At 41.5% G+C, this 17,846-nt stretch overlaps 1 protein-coding gene across 1 annotated transcript in view; it reads left to right on the forward strand.

Annotated features, from left to right (window-relative positions):
* LOC149458374 (cytidine monophosphate-N-acetylneuraminic acid hydroxylase-like) overlaps positions 1-17,846 on the forward strand; it is a 253,892-nt gene that overhangs the window by 133,638 nt on the left and 102,408 nt on the right. The window contains exon 5 of the mRNA XM_089682231.1: positions 8,678-8,868. Coding sequence (XP_089538357.1) covers positions 8,678-8,868 — 191 coding nt within the window. The remainder of the gene's footprint in view (positions 1-8,677; positions 8,869-17,846) is intronic.

Here is a 17,846-nt window from a genome sequence, read left to right on the forward strand (position 1 = left end):
GCTCCAACACTACTGAGCAGGGAACACAAGTTGTCAGCGATGCACTGAAGACTTCTCATATTGGCTGCTAACCTAGAGAGAAGGTGAGGGAGACAGCGGCAGCCAAGCTGGAGTGGTTTGCCTGGCTCCTGAGCAAAGACAGGGAGGGAGAGGCCTCCCGTTATGCAGCTACCCTGTCACCACCTGACAATTAGCCAGACTCCAACCCTTCTTCTGCAACTACAGCAGTACTCACTCAGAGCATGGCATTTGGGCTGACCCCTCCTGCAGATTGAGCACTGCCTGCCTTCTCCCCCCCTCTGGCTGGACCCCCTGGACAGACTACCAAGTCCACTATAGTAGATAGGCTCCAAGCAAGTCAACAATGCTATGCCTCTATTCACACCCTGCCAGGCCGTGTACAGGGTGTCAGGGATGAAATGTACCTTTGTAGACACAATCTCCAGAAACTGCAGGAGCCTAGGCGAATTAGAAGATGTGCGCCACCCTCTGCACGGATATCAAAGTAGCCATGCACAAGACTGACACCACTTTACAAAGATCTGAAGACCTAGAGAACTAACTTTCTGGTAATCATATCAGGCTCTAATCCTTCTGCATTCATTGAAAAATGGTTGTTAGATGTTATTGGATAGGAGGGGTGGTGGCATATAGAGGAACCAATGCCCTGCATGCAGCCACTGAAAGCCTGCTTCTCCACCTCTCCCTCCTGCAGGCATTCAGTTGCTGCTGGAGGAAAATGGCTGGCATTGGTTCCTCTATATGTCACCCTGTCATCCCTTCTATCCAGGTCCTGCTTTCCCCGAGCCCCTGTGTACTCTCACTCCCCCCCCCTCCCCGCAGCACTGCTGGCATCCCCTCTCCCCTGTCCCACTGGTTACTGCAGGGGATGTGTCAGGATGAATAGCAGGTAAGGGGCCAATAAATATTTTATTTACCAGCCTCTTCCTTTTTTTGAATAGACGATACCGATCACTGACTCTGTTCATTCATAACTGAGGCATAGTAAACTGTGTTTAATACGCTTCAGTTTATGATTGAACAGGAAGCCTCTGTAAAGAGCTGTTCCTGTCCATTCATTCTGTGCTGCTGAGGCTGCAGAAAAGGGGATTGAGGGCTTTGTCCTCCTTTCTCTATCTCAATGGTGAAACATCAGAGGTCTGTTTAGACCCCTGATATCTCACCAAAGCCCCCCAACGGGTCTGCTAAACAAAATTGTAAAAAATAATGAAAAATAAAATTGCAAATAAAATAAAGGCTAAAAAATAATAAAAAAATAAAATAACAAAAAATTAAAAAAAACTACTGACACCAGTGGCAGAACTACTAGGGCCCTAGCATTCCACCACTGTGGTGGTTACCCCAAGATGGTAAAAGGGGAGCCCACTGCAGGACTGTAATAAAGGGTGCATGATGGGAGTAAAGGGCCCCGGGATCAGTGGAAAGGGCCCCTGGCTGGGGGGGGTGGGGGTGTTCGTGGTTGCTTGCACTGGGCCCTGAAGGTTCTAGTTACACCTCTGCTCTAGATGGCATTACTGTATCATACATGCCATAGGTCAAATATGTCAAAAGGTCAAGTTAGGTTGGCCTTGGTTACCTGAATGCATTGTTTGCCCATTATTCCTGGAGAGACAGTAGAAAAAAACCAACTGGCATTTGCACAACATACAACAATAGTGTCTGTGTTTCCATTGTATTCATTGTATTAGAAGACAGCTTGTGCAAATGTTTCCAACAGCATTTGTCTGAGAAATATCCAAACATACATTACACCTCTATGCACATTTCACCTAGACTCTCGTCCCTCCTCCCTTCACACCTCTCTTCTTCTTCTCTCTTCCTTTCTCCCGATAATCTTCTCTTTTCCTTTGCACCATGATTATTTCTAGATTGATCACTAATGGCACATCATTGATTAGGCCAACTGCAGTGTTCACCGCCTAATCCTTATCGCCATTGCGCAAAACACCACACAAGTCATACTACCCCTTTAATGAATCGCTACATTAATCTACACATTCCATGTTCATGATCATCCGTACCAACTCCATATTAACCAATGTTTAAATATGACTATATGTTTATATGTGCCCTGTCATGTGTAAAGATAGTGCTTATTACCACATCGATAGGGTTTACATACCTGACATTCCTAAACACCTTCCAGGTGTAAGATGTATCTTTCCTACTATACGGTTTTCACCTGTTTAACCCCTATGCTTGTGACCTCTTGATTTGTAACCTCTAATGTTGTTCTGCTGTAATACTGGCTTGTTACCTTACAATAAAATATTTGAACAAGAGAAATGTCCAAACAAACAAAAAGATGTTTCTGTGTAAGGCAGAGAAATATAAAAAAAAAGACTATATATATATATATATATATATATATATATATACCCTGTTTCCCCGAAAATAAGACCTTTCCCCCGAAAATAAGACCTATTAATTGCTAAAGTATAAGACCTACCCCGAAAATAAGATCTAGTTGTGATTTTGATTTTTTCAGCCGAAAAGTGGTGGAACACTGTTCTGCCACCTCTGGCACTGGCCCTGTTCACACCAATATCTACTGTCTCTTATAAACACAGAAGTGCAGCTTTTGTGTTTGCAAGTGACAGTCCCTCTTGTAAGTGACAGTACCATCCGCTCCCACAGAACCTCCCTACATCTGTACTCACTGAGGTACAGGGAAGGAACAGATATCTGCAGGCGCAGTGTGTTAGGGGTGGGGCATCTCCTCCTGCAGCCTAATGCATGGAAGCCGATGCCCCAGGGGTGATCGCCGTCCAGTGGAGAAGAGGTGGAGCGGTGAGTGAGTGCGCTTGGTGCACTGTGTGGGAAGATAGGACCTAAAACGGGAGTTCTTATAGAGAGGGGCGGGCTTCTGACAGCTGTGTTTTGCAAAGCTAGCAAACTATATGAGGGCAGTGGTGGGGGAGGGGGGATGTGTAAAGGTGAGCTGCAGTCAGGTGTTGCAGAGTTAAATTGACAGGTGTGTTGCAGACAGGGCGCATAGGTGAGCTGAGCTGCAACCCACCTCTGCACCCCCCAGCCACAACTCAGCTCTGCACCCCTGGCCACAGGTTGCATCTGCACCCCCCAGCCACAGCTCACTTCTGCGTCCCCTGTCCGAAACTCACCCCTGCACCCTGTCTGTGGCTCATCTCTGCACCCTGTCTGAAATTCACCTGTCAATTCACCTCTGCAACACCTGACTGCAGCTCACAACTGTCATAAATCGGCCCTCTCTATAGTAACCTTCATCCACAACTGCTCACCTCTGCACCATTTGTCCACACCTGTACATTAAAAAAATAAGACCTACCTCAAAAATAAGACCTAGTGTGTTTTTTTGAGCAAAAAAAATATAAGGCAGTGTTTTATATATATATACACACAGTGGGGAAAGTAATTATTTGATCCCCTGCAGACTTTGTAAAATTGCCCACTTACAAAGAAATGAAGGGTCTATAATTTTTATCACAGCTATACTTTAAATGATATAGACAGAATGTCAACCAAAAATCCAGAAAAAAACACATAATACAAATGTTATAAATTGAGTTACAGTTCAGTGAGTAAAATAAGTATTTGATCCCCAAGCAAAACAAAACTTAGTACTTGGTGAAGAAACCCTTGTTGGCAAGCACAGAGGTAACATGTTTCTTGTAGTTCTGGTTACCAGGTTTGCACACATCTCAGGAGGGATTTTGGTCCACTCTACTTTACAGATCTTCTCTAAATCCCTAAAGCTTCTTGGTTGTGACTTGGCAACTTGAAGTTTCAGCTCCCTCCATACATTTTTCTATAGGATTAAGGTCTGGAGACTGGCTAGGCCACTCTATGACCTTAATGTGCTTCTTCTTGGGCCACTCCTTTGTTGCCTTGGTGATATGTTTTGGGTCACTGTCATGCTGGAAGACCCATCCACAACCCATCTTCAGTGTTCTGGCTCAATACGACAAAGTCGGCCTGTACCTTTAACAGAGAAACAGCCCTAAAACATAATGTTTTGACCTCCGTGCTTAACTGTAGGGATGGTGTTCTTAAGGTCATAGTTAGCATTTTTCTAACTCCAAACATGGCAAATTGAGTTAATGCCCAAGAGCTACCTTAGATTGTATGCCCCTTGAGGGTTAGGAACTGATGTGAATGTACAATATATATGTAAAGTGCTGAGTAAAATTGACAGCGCTATATAAGTACCTGAAATAAATAAGAGCTCAATTTTGGTCTCATCTGTTCACACCACTTTCTCCCAGTCCTTCTATGAATCATTTAGATGTTCATTGGGAAACTTTAGATGGGCCTGTACATGTGCCATCTTGAAGAGGGGGACCTTGCAGGTGCTGCAGGATTTCAATCCATGGCGGCATATTGTGTTAGCAATGGTTTGTTCTGTTAATTGTGATCCCAACTGCCTTGAGATCATTCACAAGCTTCTCCCATGTAGTTCTGGGCTGATCCATCACTTTTCTCATGATCATATTTACCCCATGAGGCGAAATGTTGCATGGAGCTCCAGACTGAGGGCAATTGATGGTTATTTTGTATTTCTTCCATTTGCGAATAATCGCTTCAACAGTTGTCTCCTTCTCACCAAGCTTTTTGCTGATGGTGTTGTAGCCCATTCCAGCTTTGTGCAGGTCTACAATCTTGTCCCTGACATCCTTTGACAGCTCTTTGGTGTTGCCCATAATGGTGGCAAGGTTTGACTGGAAGAAAGAGATTCTGTGGACAGGTGTCTTATATAAACATAACGAGTTGTCATTAGGAGCACCTTCTTAAATTGACAGGACTAATCTGTGTACCACATGAGCACATAGCCAGTCCGTAAGAGACAAAATTATTATACTCACTGAACTGCAACTCAATTTATAACATGTAGTATATGTTTTTTCTGGATTTTTGGTTGATATTCTGTCTCTATCATTTAATATACATGATAAAAATTATAGATCCTTCATTTCTTTGTAAGTGGGCAAATGTACAAAATCTGCAGAGGATCAAATATTTATTTTCCCCACTGCATACAGTATCTCACAGAAGTGTGTACCCCTCACATTTTTGTAAATATTTTATTATATCTTTTCATGTGACAACACTGAACATTTGGACATTTTCACTTAGGGGTGTACTCACTTGTGTTGACAGCAGTTTAGACATTAATGGCTGTGTGTTGAGTTATTTTGAGGGGACAGTAAATTTACACTGTTATACAAGCTGTACACTCACTACTTTACATTGTAGCAAAGTGTCATTTCTTCAGTGTTGTCACATGAAAAGATATAATAAAATATTTACAAAAATGTGAGGGGTGTACTCACTTCTGTGAAATACTGTGTATATATAGAGATGTTAGAAATAGTGTGGAAATTTTTTAAAGTACGCTCGTATATACTGTATGTATATCAAACGCATCATAGGGACACCTGTAAATGAGAATTTGATATGGTTGTATAGGACGTCAAAAGAAATGTCCACAAAAGGGACACAGACATTAATAAATACATGCCTAAATTTACATTATTATACTGTATTATGCATTATAATTGTATTCCAACCCAGGCTAAGGTAGGCCATAGATTATGCAATTGCTCGATTCCCCCATCAACACAGTCAGTGTTGATGGGTGAAACCCTCCCACAGAGTTTTTGTGTTCTCCTAGTGGGAGCCATCCCTGCAGGGAGAATATAATGATTACTGTTAGCGGCTATAGGACTCTAGGTCTTTTCTCTGAATACAGTTTCCTGTAGCAGTGAAGCAGCAGAAAAGCACACGTGGCCTGTGCACTGTTTGTTCTGTAGTGCTATGTACAGAATTTCTAAGAGAATGACGTTTTTAGTTTGATGGAGAACTAGGTTGGCTTTCTTGTTAGTTACTGTTCAGTAATAATAAAATAATAATAATAAATTAATAAAAGTAGGAGATCTGGCAAACAAAATGGAAGAGATAGAACTTCTATTATTGGAGGAGCATTGTATTTAGGGGAATATTGGATACGTTGTTGGAGAGCTCACGAGACTGGCCTGCATTATATCTAGGGGTACACTCTATTTGGGTGGGACAGAATTGGTAGAAGAGGTGGAAGGGTATGCTTGTATGTCATGAGTGAATTGAAGGTGAACATGGTATCGCTAACAAGAGTAGTGATGGTACCGAGTAAGTATGACTGGAGCCTAATATGAGTGCATAAAATATTACATTCATTGTGGAAGTATGCTATAGGCCACTAACAAAGGATGAGGAAGGGATTTTAACTGTTTTCTGGAACTGTAATGGCTGGAAAACAGGCCAATGTTATTATTATGGGCTCCTTTAGGTATCCTGAAATGGAACTGCACGCTCAACAAAGGCTTGTCATTTCTTGAAATCACTGCATGACAAACTCATGGGTCAGATGGTGGAAGCCCAAATAGAAAAAAATGCTGTGTTGGATCTATTAATTTTGAATAACACAGCACTCATTACTGATGTGCAAATTAGATACGAATTAGATAATAGTGATCATAGTGTATTTACATTTGCCATAGGTTACAGGGAAAAGAGACATGTTGGTATGACAAGAACCCTACATTTTAAGAATGCTGACTTCAATAAGCTGCACATCTTACTACGTGATATTCAATAGGACTGAATATTTTTAACAAAGAACACAGAGGACAAGTGGTAGTGTTTTAATCATTTCAGCTCCAGAAGGTTTTACCCCTTTCATTACCAGGCCATTTTTTTGCAATTTAGCACTGCCCTACTTTAACTGGTAATTGTGCGGTCATGCAAAGCTGTACCCAAACTACATTTATGTCATTTTATTTCACACAAACAGAGCTTTCTTTTGGTGGTATTTGATCACCACTGGGTTTTTATTTTTTGCGATATAAATGAAAAAAGACAAAACATTTTGGAAAAAAATAGTTTTTACATGCTGCTATAAAACATATCTAATGAAAAAATATTAAAAAAAACGAATTTCTTCATAAATTTTAGCCAAAATGTATTTTGTTACATGTCTTTGTTAAAAAAAAATCCTAATAAATGTATTGATTGATTTGCGTGAAAGTTATAGCGTATACAAACTATGGCATATATATTCGATTTTTTTTTTTTAATACTACTAATGGCGGGGATCAGCGACTTATAATGGGACTGCAACAGTGAGGCGGGCAATCTAAAACTAACTTATGGTGGGAGGGAACTGACTAATTGACACTGACATCACCAGTGACACTAATACAGTAATCAAAAATAATACTATACAATATTACTGTACTAATGACACTGGCTGAGAAGAGGTTAACATCTAGGGCGATTAAGGGGTTAAATGTGTGACTAACATGTATAATGTGTGCTGCTTTTACTAACAGATCTCTTTGTTTCTTGTTCCTGCTTTTCAGGAATAAGAAACAAAGATCTGTACAGAGCCCTGTGTTGACTGTCAGCACAGGGCTCTGGGCTGTGATTGGACACAGCCGATCAGCAGGTCCTGGCCATGAATCATTGGGCAGGACTTGCTGACAAACTCCCACTGTGTACAATCACAACAGGTATCTGTGTGGGGGGAGTGAGCATGAACATGCCCTAAACCCGGAAGCAGTACCAGTGCTGCGCTTTGCCTGCATGGGCTGCCCGTCCGCAGTACATTGTCCTGGGTAAAGAAGTATTAAACAACTGCATTTGCCAGTGTATTCCAATCAATAGCAAGTATAAAAACAAAATTAAAACATATGTGGCTAAATTCTAATGTAAAAAAGCAAATATGTGAGAACAAATATGGCCTTTAATAAGATGTAAATTGTAAAAGACATCCTCAAGAAATGCAATGAGGGATGCAAGAGATCAACAGGTACAGCTAAAATAAAACAAAATAATCATCTTGTTATAGTAAGTAAAACAAATCCACAAGAATTCTTCAGATGTATCAACAGTAAGTTGCAGGCAATGCTTCCTTATAATTTTGGAACCATCTCTAACATAATCCAACATATGAGTTAAAATGCTCACAATGCACATTGTCTCTATTCGTCAGTAAGTCCTAGAATCAGATCTGTATGTAGGCAGGTGCAGTCTGCTTTCTCCACTGCAGGTGATGTTCAACCACAATGCAGAGGTAGAGGAAGTCAAGAGGAACAAGGTTCCTCTATGGTTTCCTGGGTCACTGGGGAAGATATCTGGTTGGATGCTGATACCCCATGTGACTCTGGTGGCCATCTTGGGTTACGCAGTGTATTTAAGACCCTGGCTCCCGGGTTTGGCACGCATTTTGCAAGTGGGTAGTATGACAGGTTACCCGTCTGTTAGGAAGAGTGAATAGCAGTAGGGAAAGGTTCCAGATCAGAAGGGAAGGGACAGGATAGGGACACACTAACATTACCGGTGTTCTCCCATTTAGGTGCCGACTGGACAAGCCGCATTCCACCCTCTGAGAAGTTCTGTTCCTGCAACTGGGCTCATGATCATTTACAGACAGAAACAATTGCTCACATCTGGTTTACAAACATTGGTTTACAAATATTTGAGCTCTTGATGGTTTTTCAGTGTTAAAGGATGAGTCCTGTATGTCCATTAGACAACAAATTGTTTACCGATATTTGATTTTGTTGGCAGTTTCTGTTAAACATCTGTTAATATATGGCCACGACTATTGTATATTTAAAACTTTAAAAATGATTTGCAGATTACCTACTTAACTCATGCCTGCATGGAACTGAAGCTGGGGAAGAAGTATATGGTATTTGATCCTTGGCTGATTGGACCTGCCTTTGCTCGAGGATGGTGGCTACTTCATGAGCCCCCATCTGACTGGCTAGAAAAGTTGTGTCATGCTGACCTAATTTATATAAGCCACATGCACTCTGATCACCTTAGGTAAGTGTGCACTATAATATTATTAAATATTACTATTTTCATCAATGTCATATAACGTATTAAAGTGAAACTTACTCCTTAATTTAAAACCTGCAAGCAGGAAGGACATTTATTGCAGAAGAGACATGCTATGTCTCTTCTGCAATAAATGGCTTCTTACCTTCCTCCTCACAAAATGTTTTAGAATGTATACTAAGCTGTGCATACACAGCTCAGTGTGCACTATAATATTATTAAATATTACTATTTTTCATCAATGTCATATAACGTATCAAAGTGAAATTTACTCCTGAATATAAAACCTGCAAGCAGAAAGGACGTTTATTGCAGAAGAGACATACTGGGGTTTATTTTCTAAAGCTGGAGAGTCCAAAATCAGACTCCCTTCTGCATAGAAACCAATCAGCTTCTAACCTCAGCTTGTTCAATCAAGCTTTGGCAATGAAACCTGGAAGCTGATTGGTTTCTATGCAGAAGGGAGTCTGATTTTGGACTCTCCAGCTTTAGTAAATAAACCCCACTATGTCTCTTCTGCAATAAATGGTGTCTTACCTTCCTCCTCACAAAATGTTTTAGAATGTACACTAAGCTGTGCATACACAGCTCAGTGTACATTCTCAGCACACCTCCCTTCCCAAAAATGAATGTACCCCCATGTGCATGTGCAGGAGTTACATCATCCCAGCTGGGCACTCATGCACTGTGCATCAAGACTGTTCTCAGGATAACTGTTAAACAGGTGCACTTTTTCATTATTAGCAGGCGTATGGTAGAATCCTAGGCTGTCCTAGAAGAGACAAGCATGCAGCAGGCGACCCCCCATCCCCCAGCTAAGTGTGCATTGTTCCAAGACTATGGGTATTAAAATATTTATAGGTGCCACTGGATAGGATGGGTCCTCAGTTCTTTGCCTCAAACTTCTCAAGAACCTCAGCCCCGGTGACACACCAGGTTGAGCGTACCAACATGCAGTATCACAGAAAATCGCTGAAAGTAATACAATACTTAGAACCCAAAAGTAGTGATATATAAAAAAAAACAGGCTGCTAACAAGGTAAAAAAGGCAAACTTAATATGTTGTCACTCAATTTGGATTGTAACTAGGCATGCATAAAATGGAATAATGATGGTAATAACACAATTTACAAAGTGATTAACAGTAAGGATTAGGCATAAGATAACATTTGGCATCCAGATTATCATAAACAATAGTACGGCCACCTCAAGTGCAGCAGTGAGCAGTAGTAAAGTTTAACCTAGTGAGTGCTGGAATTATACTGCCAGAACGCATTTATGGTGGCAATACTAGTCCTACACCAACTGGGTATGCACTGTCTAAAAGATACGAAGGATGGTAACAAAGAAGGCAGGGGAACAAAGGGGGCTTGCAGAATTTTTATTACGAGAGGAGCAGTCTTCTGAGATTTTGCTTCTGCTGGTTATCGTTGAGGCCCTTTGGGAGTGCTGTGTACTTAACAACACTCCCAATAAACCTGCATGCTGCACTGCCCTCGGGTATCCTCACTCCCAGTCTTAGGCTTGGATCTCTGCTGGTATGGTCTCCAGCTAGCAGGCAAATATTCAGACAGATGTGCTCTCCCTCTAACTCCCTCAGTGCCAAGAGGAAGAACTTTCCTGGGCAGTTTCAACAAAATCCTCTTTCCACTCCTCCTGCTACACAGTACATGTTGGGATCTGTAGTGTAACCATTACAGTGTAGCCATTACATGACTGCCATCTCAAACCACAACTCCCCCTGCTGGCTAGAGCAGGATGATGCAGCACAAGATCAGTATCTCAGTAGAAGCAGAAAATAAGGGCTCATGTACACTGCAGCTGATAAACTCACATTCAGGAGCTGTTCAGCATTTTTTTCAGCAGCCCGTGAACTCACCCTAATGTTTTCCTATGTGTCCATTTACACATCTTCATTTACAGTCGTTTTTTTTAACGCAGAAAACTTACATTCAGCAGTCGATTTTATCAGTGTTTCAAACACAAAACGCTTGTAAACACAGCTAAATGCTGCAAATCGCATTTATAAGCGTTTGTGTCTGACTTTTTTTCAACTCTTCCTGTTCCCAATGCTGTCCAGTGCCTTTTTTCATCATGAAAAATGCATGCAAAGCGTTTTCAAGATAGACAAAACACTTAAGACAGTATGTTCCTACCAAGCTTGTCACACATTGTAATGACCAATTCACACCTCAGACCTCTCTCACCCTTCTGCAGGCCATAGATGGGGAGAAAACCAGCCGATTTTTCTTTTAAAAAATGAAAAATCGGTCATTCAATCGGCCGACATTACCAGGAACGGTAAAAAAAAATCGGTCGATTTTCATCCCATCTACAGCCGGCAAAAAGTGTCTCTGCAGAGAGCTCCGCTATTTCTTTGACAGTTCTTTGACATTTATAGCGGCTGCAACATTGTATCTATTTGTATCCATTTTGGATACAGATGTTTTTATTCGGAAACAAATAGATACAATGTTGCAGCCGCTATAAATGTCAAAGAACTGTCAAAGAAATAGCGGAGTTCTCTGCAGGGACACTTTTTGGCAGACTGGAATTCTTCTTCATCCTCTTCTTCTTCTTCATCCTCTTTACCTTCATCATCGTCTTCATCTTCTTCTTCCTCTTCCTTTTCTTCATCCTCTTCTTCTTCCTCTTCTTCTTCTTCTTCTTCTTTTTCTTCATGCTCTTCTTCTTTTTCTTCTTCTTTTAGTCTTCCTCTTGCAGGTCACTGCTCATGCGCAGATTTTTTATCGGTAAAAAGATCGGCCGATTTGCCCATCATTGCCGCGAAAATCGTCCGATCGGCAAAATCGGTCGATTTTTTTCCAACTTTACCGATAACAAAAAAACTGCCAAAATACCAAAAAACGGCCGACCTATTAACCCACTAACGATCCGAAAATCGGACGATTTTCGACCCATCTATGGCCTGCATTAGAAACAAAAGATATGTTAATGACCGTTCACACCTTAAAATCCTTAATGAAGAACCCCTGCCAGGTGACCTTAATGACTCCATCCACCAGACACCTTTCCTACCCTAGGAAACAAAAGAAATGTTAATGAGCAACTCCCACCTAATTATCTCAACACATATTGCTGTCTCTGCTTCTACTCTCTGTATTTCTCTGAAACAGTCTGAAATAGTTAATAATTTACCACTTTTCAGTACATTCTGGGCATTTGGGAGGTTCTCCTGTGCTTATCTTTAAAAATCGCTTCTAAACGCATGAGCTTCATGCTGCTACTTATCATGTAGGAAAGTGCATGCATGTTTTTTCAGGCTGAATTATGCATTTCTGGCCTTACAAATTAAATGTGAAAATGCATGTGTAGCATCCTCATAGTTGATGTGTTTGTTTTTTTGCTAAATGTAGTTTTTTGCCTCCCTGTAACCAGGAAGAGTACTTATAATTACTCAAGTCTGCTCTGGGTTCTACTGGCTTGGATTCAGTTACTTTCCCATGTATCCCACAGGATCCTGGGGCATAGTGGGTGGGAGAGTTCAGATCCCAGCCTATCCCTGGTAGATATGCAGGTGACCAATAGGGGGCTGAGAGAGATATAAATGGGGTTGGGTTTAGAGCAGAGCTCTCTTGGCCCTGGGAGAGTAAGACTCAGCATCATGGCTGTGGCATCCCTGGATGTTTCACTTTGGACTGCAGCACTTTATGGGGTCCCAGCTACAACTTGGCTGTCGGACCTCTGCCCTATTCTTCTTGGAGTATTCTCTTAAAATCCACTACAGATCCAGGATACAGGCTGCTATAGTACTGAAGTTTTCTGACCCCGCACATAGCTCCCTGGAAATAAGAAACAGTGAGTACCAGCCTCTGTGATCTAGAGACTCTCCTAAACTCCTCTGGAAGATCGTTAGCCACTATTTTCTGCATTCATGACTATCTTTATTGGGATTCCTGTTTGCCTACTGCTCAGTGTTACAACTTTCTGCATTCAGGACTGCATCTCTATTGAGATTCCTGTTTGTGTGCTGCTAGTATTGCTTGCTACTTCAAAGGGAGCAATTTCACCCTGAAGTTTGGGTCAGATTAGAGTCCTCATTTCTTGTACTATAGTTTTCTGGAGGATCCCTATGCTCACACCTACCCCATCCAATTTCTACCCCTAAAATAAATAAATAAAAAGAGCTGCACAGCCCGTTTACTGTTTCAGAATGTGGAAATGGCATGTGCCTGGCTGCTGTGTGCCAAACAGGAAATAGAATCTGGGACCAAACCACCAGACCAATACATTCTGTGTGCTACACATGGCACAAAGATTTTAGAGTATTTTTCACATGTTTTTGCCCCTTACAACTAGTCTCCTTCTTCTAGCAACCTTAGGTCTGTGAACAAAATGGAGGAGCATCCATGCTGGCTGTGTACACTTTCTTCCGCTTGGTGAGGGCCCACAAGAACCTTACAATGCCCATTACAAGAACCATGGCAGGTAGCAGAGGACCTGGCACAAAGCTGGCATAAGAGGCATGCAAGCTTATAGGCAAGCCCACAACTCCATACAGCAAAGACAGGAAGCAGATATAAGGACAATGATGACATAAGGTTCCATTGGCCAAAGCACAAATGCCTGAAGCATAAAGACACACAAAAAAATGCTTCAAAAACACATATATATGCAAATATTTCTTCAGAAGCACCTAAAACATTCATGCTTAAGTGTAAATGGGGGATCGAAAGCAAGTCACACATGAGAATGTAGGTGCTGCTTTACCCCCAGTGCCTCATACAAAGGATAATATTCCAAATTTTTTGATCCTGCAATTATAGTGTCAGATTTAAGACATCACTCATATTTGTACCACTGGGATGCCACTGAGTCATTGCAGAAACTGCAGCACTCTCCACAACAAAATACCACCCCATCTTTTCTGCAGCAGCTAGGAATAGGCTCCAGCAACTGCAGCTGTTTGATCCCCACTGTTAGGAGTTTAGATACAGTACAACTGTGAATGACTTCTTACATCTGGCAGCACTATACCCACATCATCGGAGGCTTTAGAATACTATCCTTTGCATAAATTACTAGGGGTAACTTTTGATGTGTAACTGACAGAGTAGGCAGATATATTCCCTACAGTACACAGGTGCTGCTCTACACTCTTCAACTGCCTCTGCTGTTAGCATTCCCAAGTCACTGCCAATCCAAAATCATTAATTACTTGCCTTCTTAAAACCAGCATGGTCAGACAGCAATTGGGGGGGGGGGGGGGCTTGTTAACTACGCTAACTTAGCAGCCAGACCACATAGACTAATTGGACAAAGTGATACATTCAGATGTCTTCTTTAACACAAACTCTCATTGACCTCAATATCTACATGTACTTTGAAGTCATTCATTCTTATAGATTACAACAGAGATGTTGATATCCAGCTTTAGCCAGTTTCAATAGCTTACAGCACCTGCTGTTTGTTTATTTTAGAATATTGGTGGACTGCCAAGTCTCTGTTTTCTATAGAAAAGGAAAGGAGCTGAAATTTCAGTGCTTTGTGAAATTTGAATATGAATTTCTCCACAATGTGTACAACTACAGTAGTAAATCATAGTTTGTTTTAAAGTACATTTATTGCTTATAATATGTAAATACTTTAATTTGCATAGTCTGGACACAGGTGCACTTTAACTAGAATGAAGTAGAATCCAGCTTGTCTTACCAAAGTCTCTATGCAGCAAGACCAATTTGAGACCTGCCTTGAAATTGTGCAGTTCTATTGAAAATGTGCCTCACTGAATAATGTTAAATCTCACATAGCATGTGTTGAGGAGCTTGCCTTTCATACGAAAGAGTTTTCTTGCTGGTATGTAGGCAGAATCAGTCAAACCCCCCCAAAACAGCACAGTGGCTTCTTCACTGAATTAATTAATTCATTATACCAGTGACAAGAGATGTCACCTGACAGTCATTCGAGACCAAAGCAATGGAGTTTCTAGGAAGAATAGCAAGGAAATAAATAGAACTACCTCCCCCTCCCCTTGCCAAAAGCCAGCTGCTGATGCTTGATACAGCAAAGTGGAAATGTGATAATGGAAAAAGGATACTAATATTGTTGTACAGGATTGATTTCACTAGGAAGGGAGCAAAGAACACTAAGGGTGAAAATGCTATACCTAAGCAAGTACATTGGCTTTTATATTTTTCTGGTGAACAAACACAGATAAACCAATATCAAATCAAACCTTCCTACATGTTGCTCCAAAGTGGTGAATAAGTGGGATTATTCTTTTCCAGGATATTAAAATATAAATTACTGCCATAAATGTGTACATTGTTGTTGTATGCTGATCTATTTCTGAAAAAGTTAGACACTCCACTGTCTGTAACTTAACGTACAGTTGTGTTCAAAATAATAGCAGTCAGACATCACTAACCTGATCAATCGCTGTTTTTGGTAGAAATTATATTTCAACATGGCAAATAATTTACTAGCAGGTGTAGTAGAGTAATAGAAATCCAACAGACCCAACAGTCATGACATGCATGCTGCTGATTCTGTGTAATTGAATCACTAATTGAAAGGGGTATGTTCAAAATAATAGCAGTGTGGAATTCTATTAGTGAAGTCATTCATTCTTTGAAAAACAGGTGGCAATTATTGCCCTTATTTAAGGAAGGAAGGCAGCAAATGTTGTACATGCTGGTTACAGTGCATTTCTCTCTGAAATTCTAAGGAAAATGGGTCGTTCCAGACATTGTTCAGAAGAACAGCCTACCTTGATTAAAAAGTTGATTGGAGAGGGGAAAACATATAAAGAAGTGCAAAAAATGATAGGCTGCTCAGCTAAAATGATCGCAAATGTTTTAAAATGGCAACCAAAACCTGAAAGACGTGGAAGAAAGCAAAAAACTACCATTCGAATGGATAGAAGAATAGCCAAAATGGCAAGGACTCAGCCAACAATCAGCTCCAGGAGGTTTAGGGAAGGTCTAAAGTTACCTGTCAGTACTTTTACAATTAGAAGACACCTATGTGAAGCCAAGCTATCTGCAAGAAGCCCCTGCAAAGTCCCACTGTTGAAAAAAAGACGTGCTGAAGAGGTTACAATTTGCCAAAGAGCAGATTGACTGGCCTAAAGAGAAATGGCGCAACATTTGTGGACTGATGAAAGTAAGATTGTTCTTTTTGGGTCTAGTGGCTGGAGACAGGTTGTCAGACGACCCCCAAACACTGAATTCAAGTCACAATACACAGTGAAGCATGGTTGCGCAAACATCATGATATGGGGATGTTTCTCATACTACGGTGTTGGGTCTATTTATCGCATACCAGGGATCATGGATCAGTTTGAATACATCAGAATACTTGAAGAGGTCATGCTGCCTTATGCTGAAGAGGAAATGCCCTTGAAATGTGTGTTCCAACAAAACAACGACCCCAAACACACCAGTAAATGTGCAACATCTTGGTTCCAGACCAACAAGATTGATGTTATGGAGTAGCCAGCCCAATCCCCGGATCTTAATCCAATAGAAAACGTGTGGGGTGACATCAAAAATGCAGTTTCTGAGGCAAAACCAAGAAATAGAGATAAACTGTGGAATGTAGTCCAATCATCCTGGGCTGCAATACCTGTTCACAGGTGCCAGAAGTTGGTTGACTCCATGCAACACAGATGTACAGCTTTTCTCAGAAACAGTGCTTATACAACGAAATATTAAGTGATTCAAAGAAAAGCAAAATCTTCAAACTTTTTCAGTTTATATAGTGAATGTTTGAGTTTGTAAAGAAGAATACAAACACTGCTATTTTTTTGAACAGTCTAATATTCACGTTTCTTCAATTTTATTTAGAGGAACAACACAAATTTGACATATTTTTCTTCATGTTTTGATTTGGAATAGAATGTGTAGTGTTCCCAATGCATTTGTGTGTATGGAAATAAAAGCTATTAGAAGGATTTTGAGCTTTATTCACTTTTTTCAACACACTGCTATTATTTTGAACACAACTGTATATGTACACCTTCACCTTGTAAAACAACCCATTCAGTTTTATTTAGAAATGAAAGGCAAACATTTCTGTATAGATATAAAAAACATTATTAAATGCCCTTTTCTCTTATGTTCATTGACAGATACAGCTGTTCTGAATCTTGCCCATAGGGTTATATTGCCACCTACAGGAGTAGAACACTAAGCAGAACAGAACACAGCACCGCCTATGGGCATTGCTAGCTGGCATAAAACCCCCTCTCTGCTATAGGCATACCAGTTTTTTTCTGCCCAGTTTAGAAGTAGGAACTAGTACCCTGCTGGGACCTCTTGTTTCATAGCCTTTTTCTTGGGATTGTTTTCTCTGGAGATCTTCCGCCGACAGTCAAGCTGGGCGTTGGGCTGGATAATATAGATCCAGTTGGCACCCCAGTCTAGCCAACAAGTGCACGTAAACCACTAGCTCAGGGCTCGGTCAGGCCACGATGTGCCCCATCCTGAACAGGGGCAGGCCAGCGAATGAAACGTCTTTAAGGGACATATATGACCAGGCACATGTAGTCCGTGTCACAGTATTACCCTGGCTGACAGCCCCTCACTGTGAAGAGGAGGATCTGGAGCCTCACCTGCACGCTGTGCCTGGATTGGTAAGTAGATGCTCCCTCTCTTCCTTCACTGGAGGCAGGAAAGGCTGGTCCTGCAGGGTCCCCTCCTCCCCCATGGGTCTGGGTCGCCTTACAAGCCCCCCTCTCCCCCTAGGTCCTAGGGTGTGTTGGTGCGGGGGTGGGTGCCCAGTTCCCTTTGTCCCCCCATGATTTAGCTAGGTCATGGGACATTCATGTGGGGGTGTTTGTGCAGTGCATGCCCGAGCAGCCCAGCCCTATGAACTGTGCACTTTCTGACCTCCCCCTAGTGTTGGGTGATGCTTGGGGGCGGACCCTGGAGTGGGGTGGCAGCACCATTATGATTGTGGGCTGCTGCACTTACTGTCCCATGTCCTTGTGTGCTGCACAC

The sequence above is a fragment of the Staurois parvus genome, unplaced genomic scaffold (genome assembly GCF_062004578.1).
Source record: "Staurois parvus isolate SC_StPar_1 unplaced genomic scaffold, SC_StPar_1.0 ptg000287l, whole genome shotgun sequence".
Lineage (NCBI taxonomy): Eukaryota > Metazoa > Chordata > Amphibia > Anura > Ranidae > Staurois > Staurois parvus.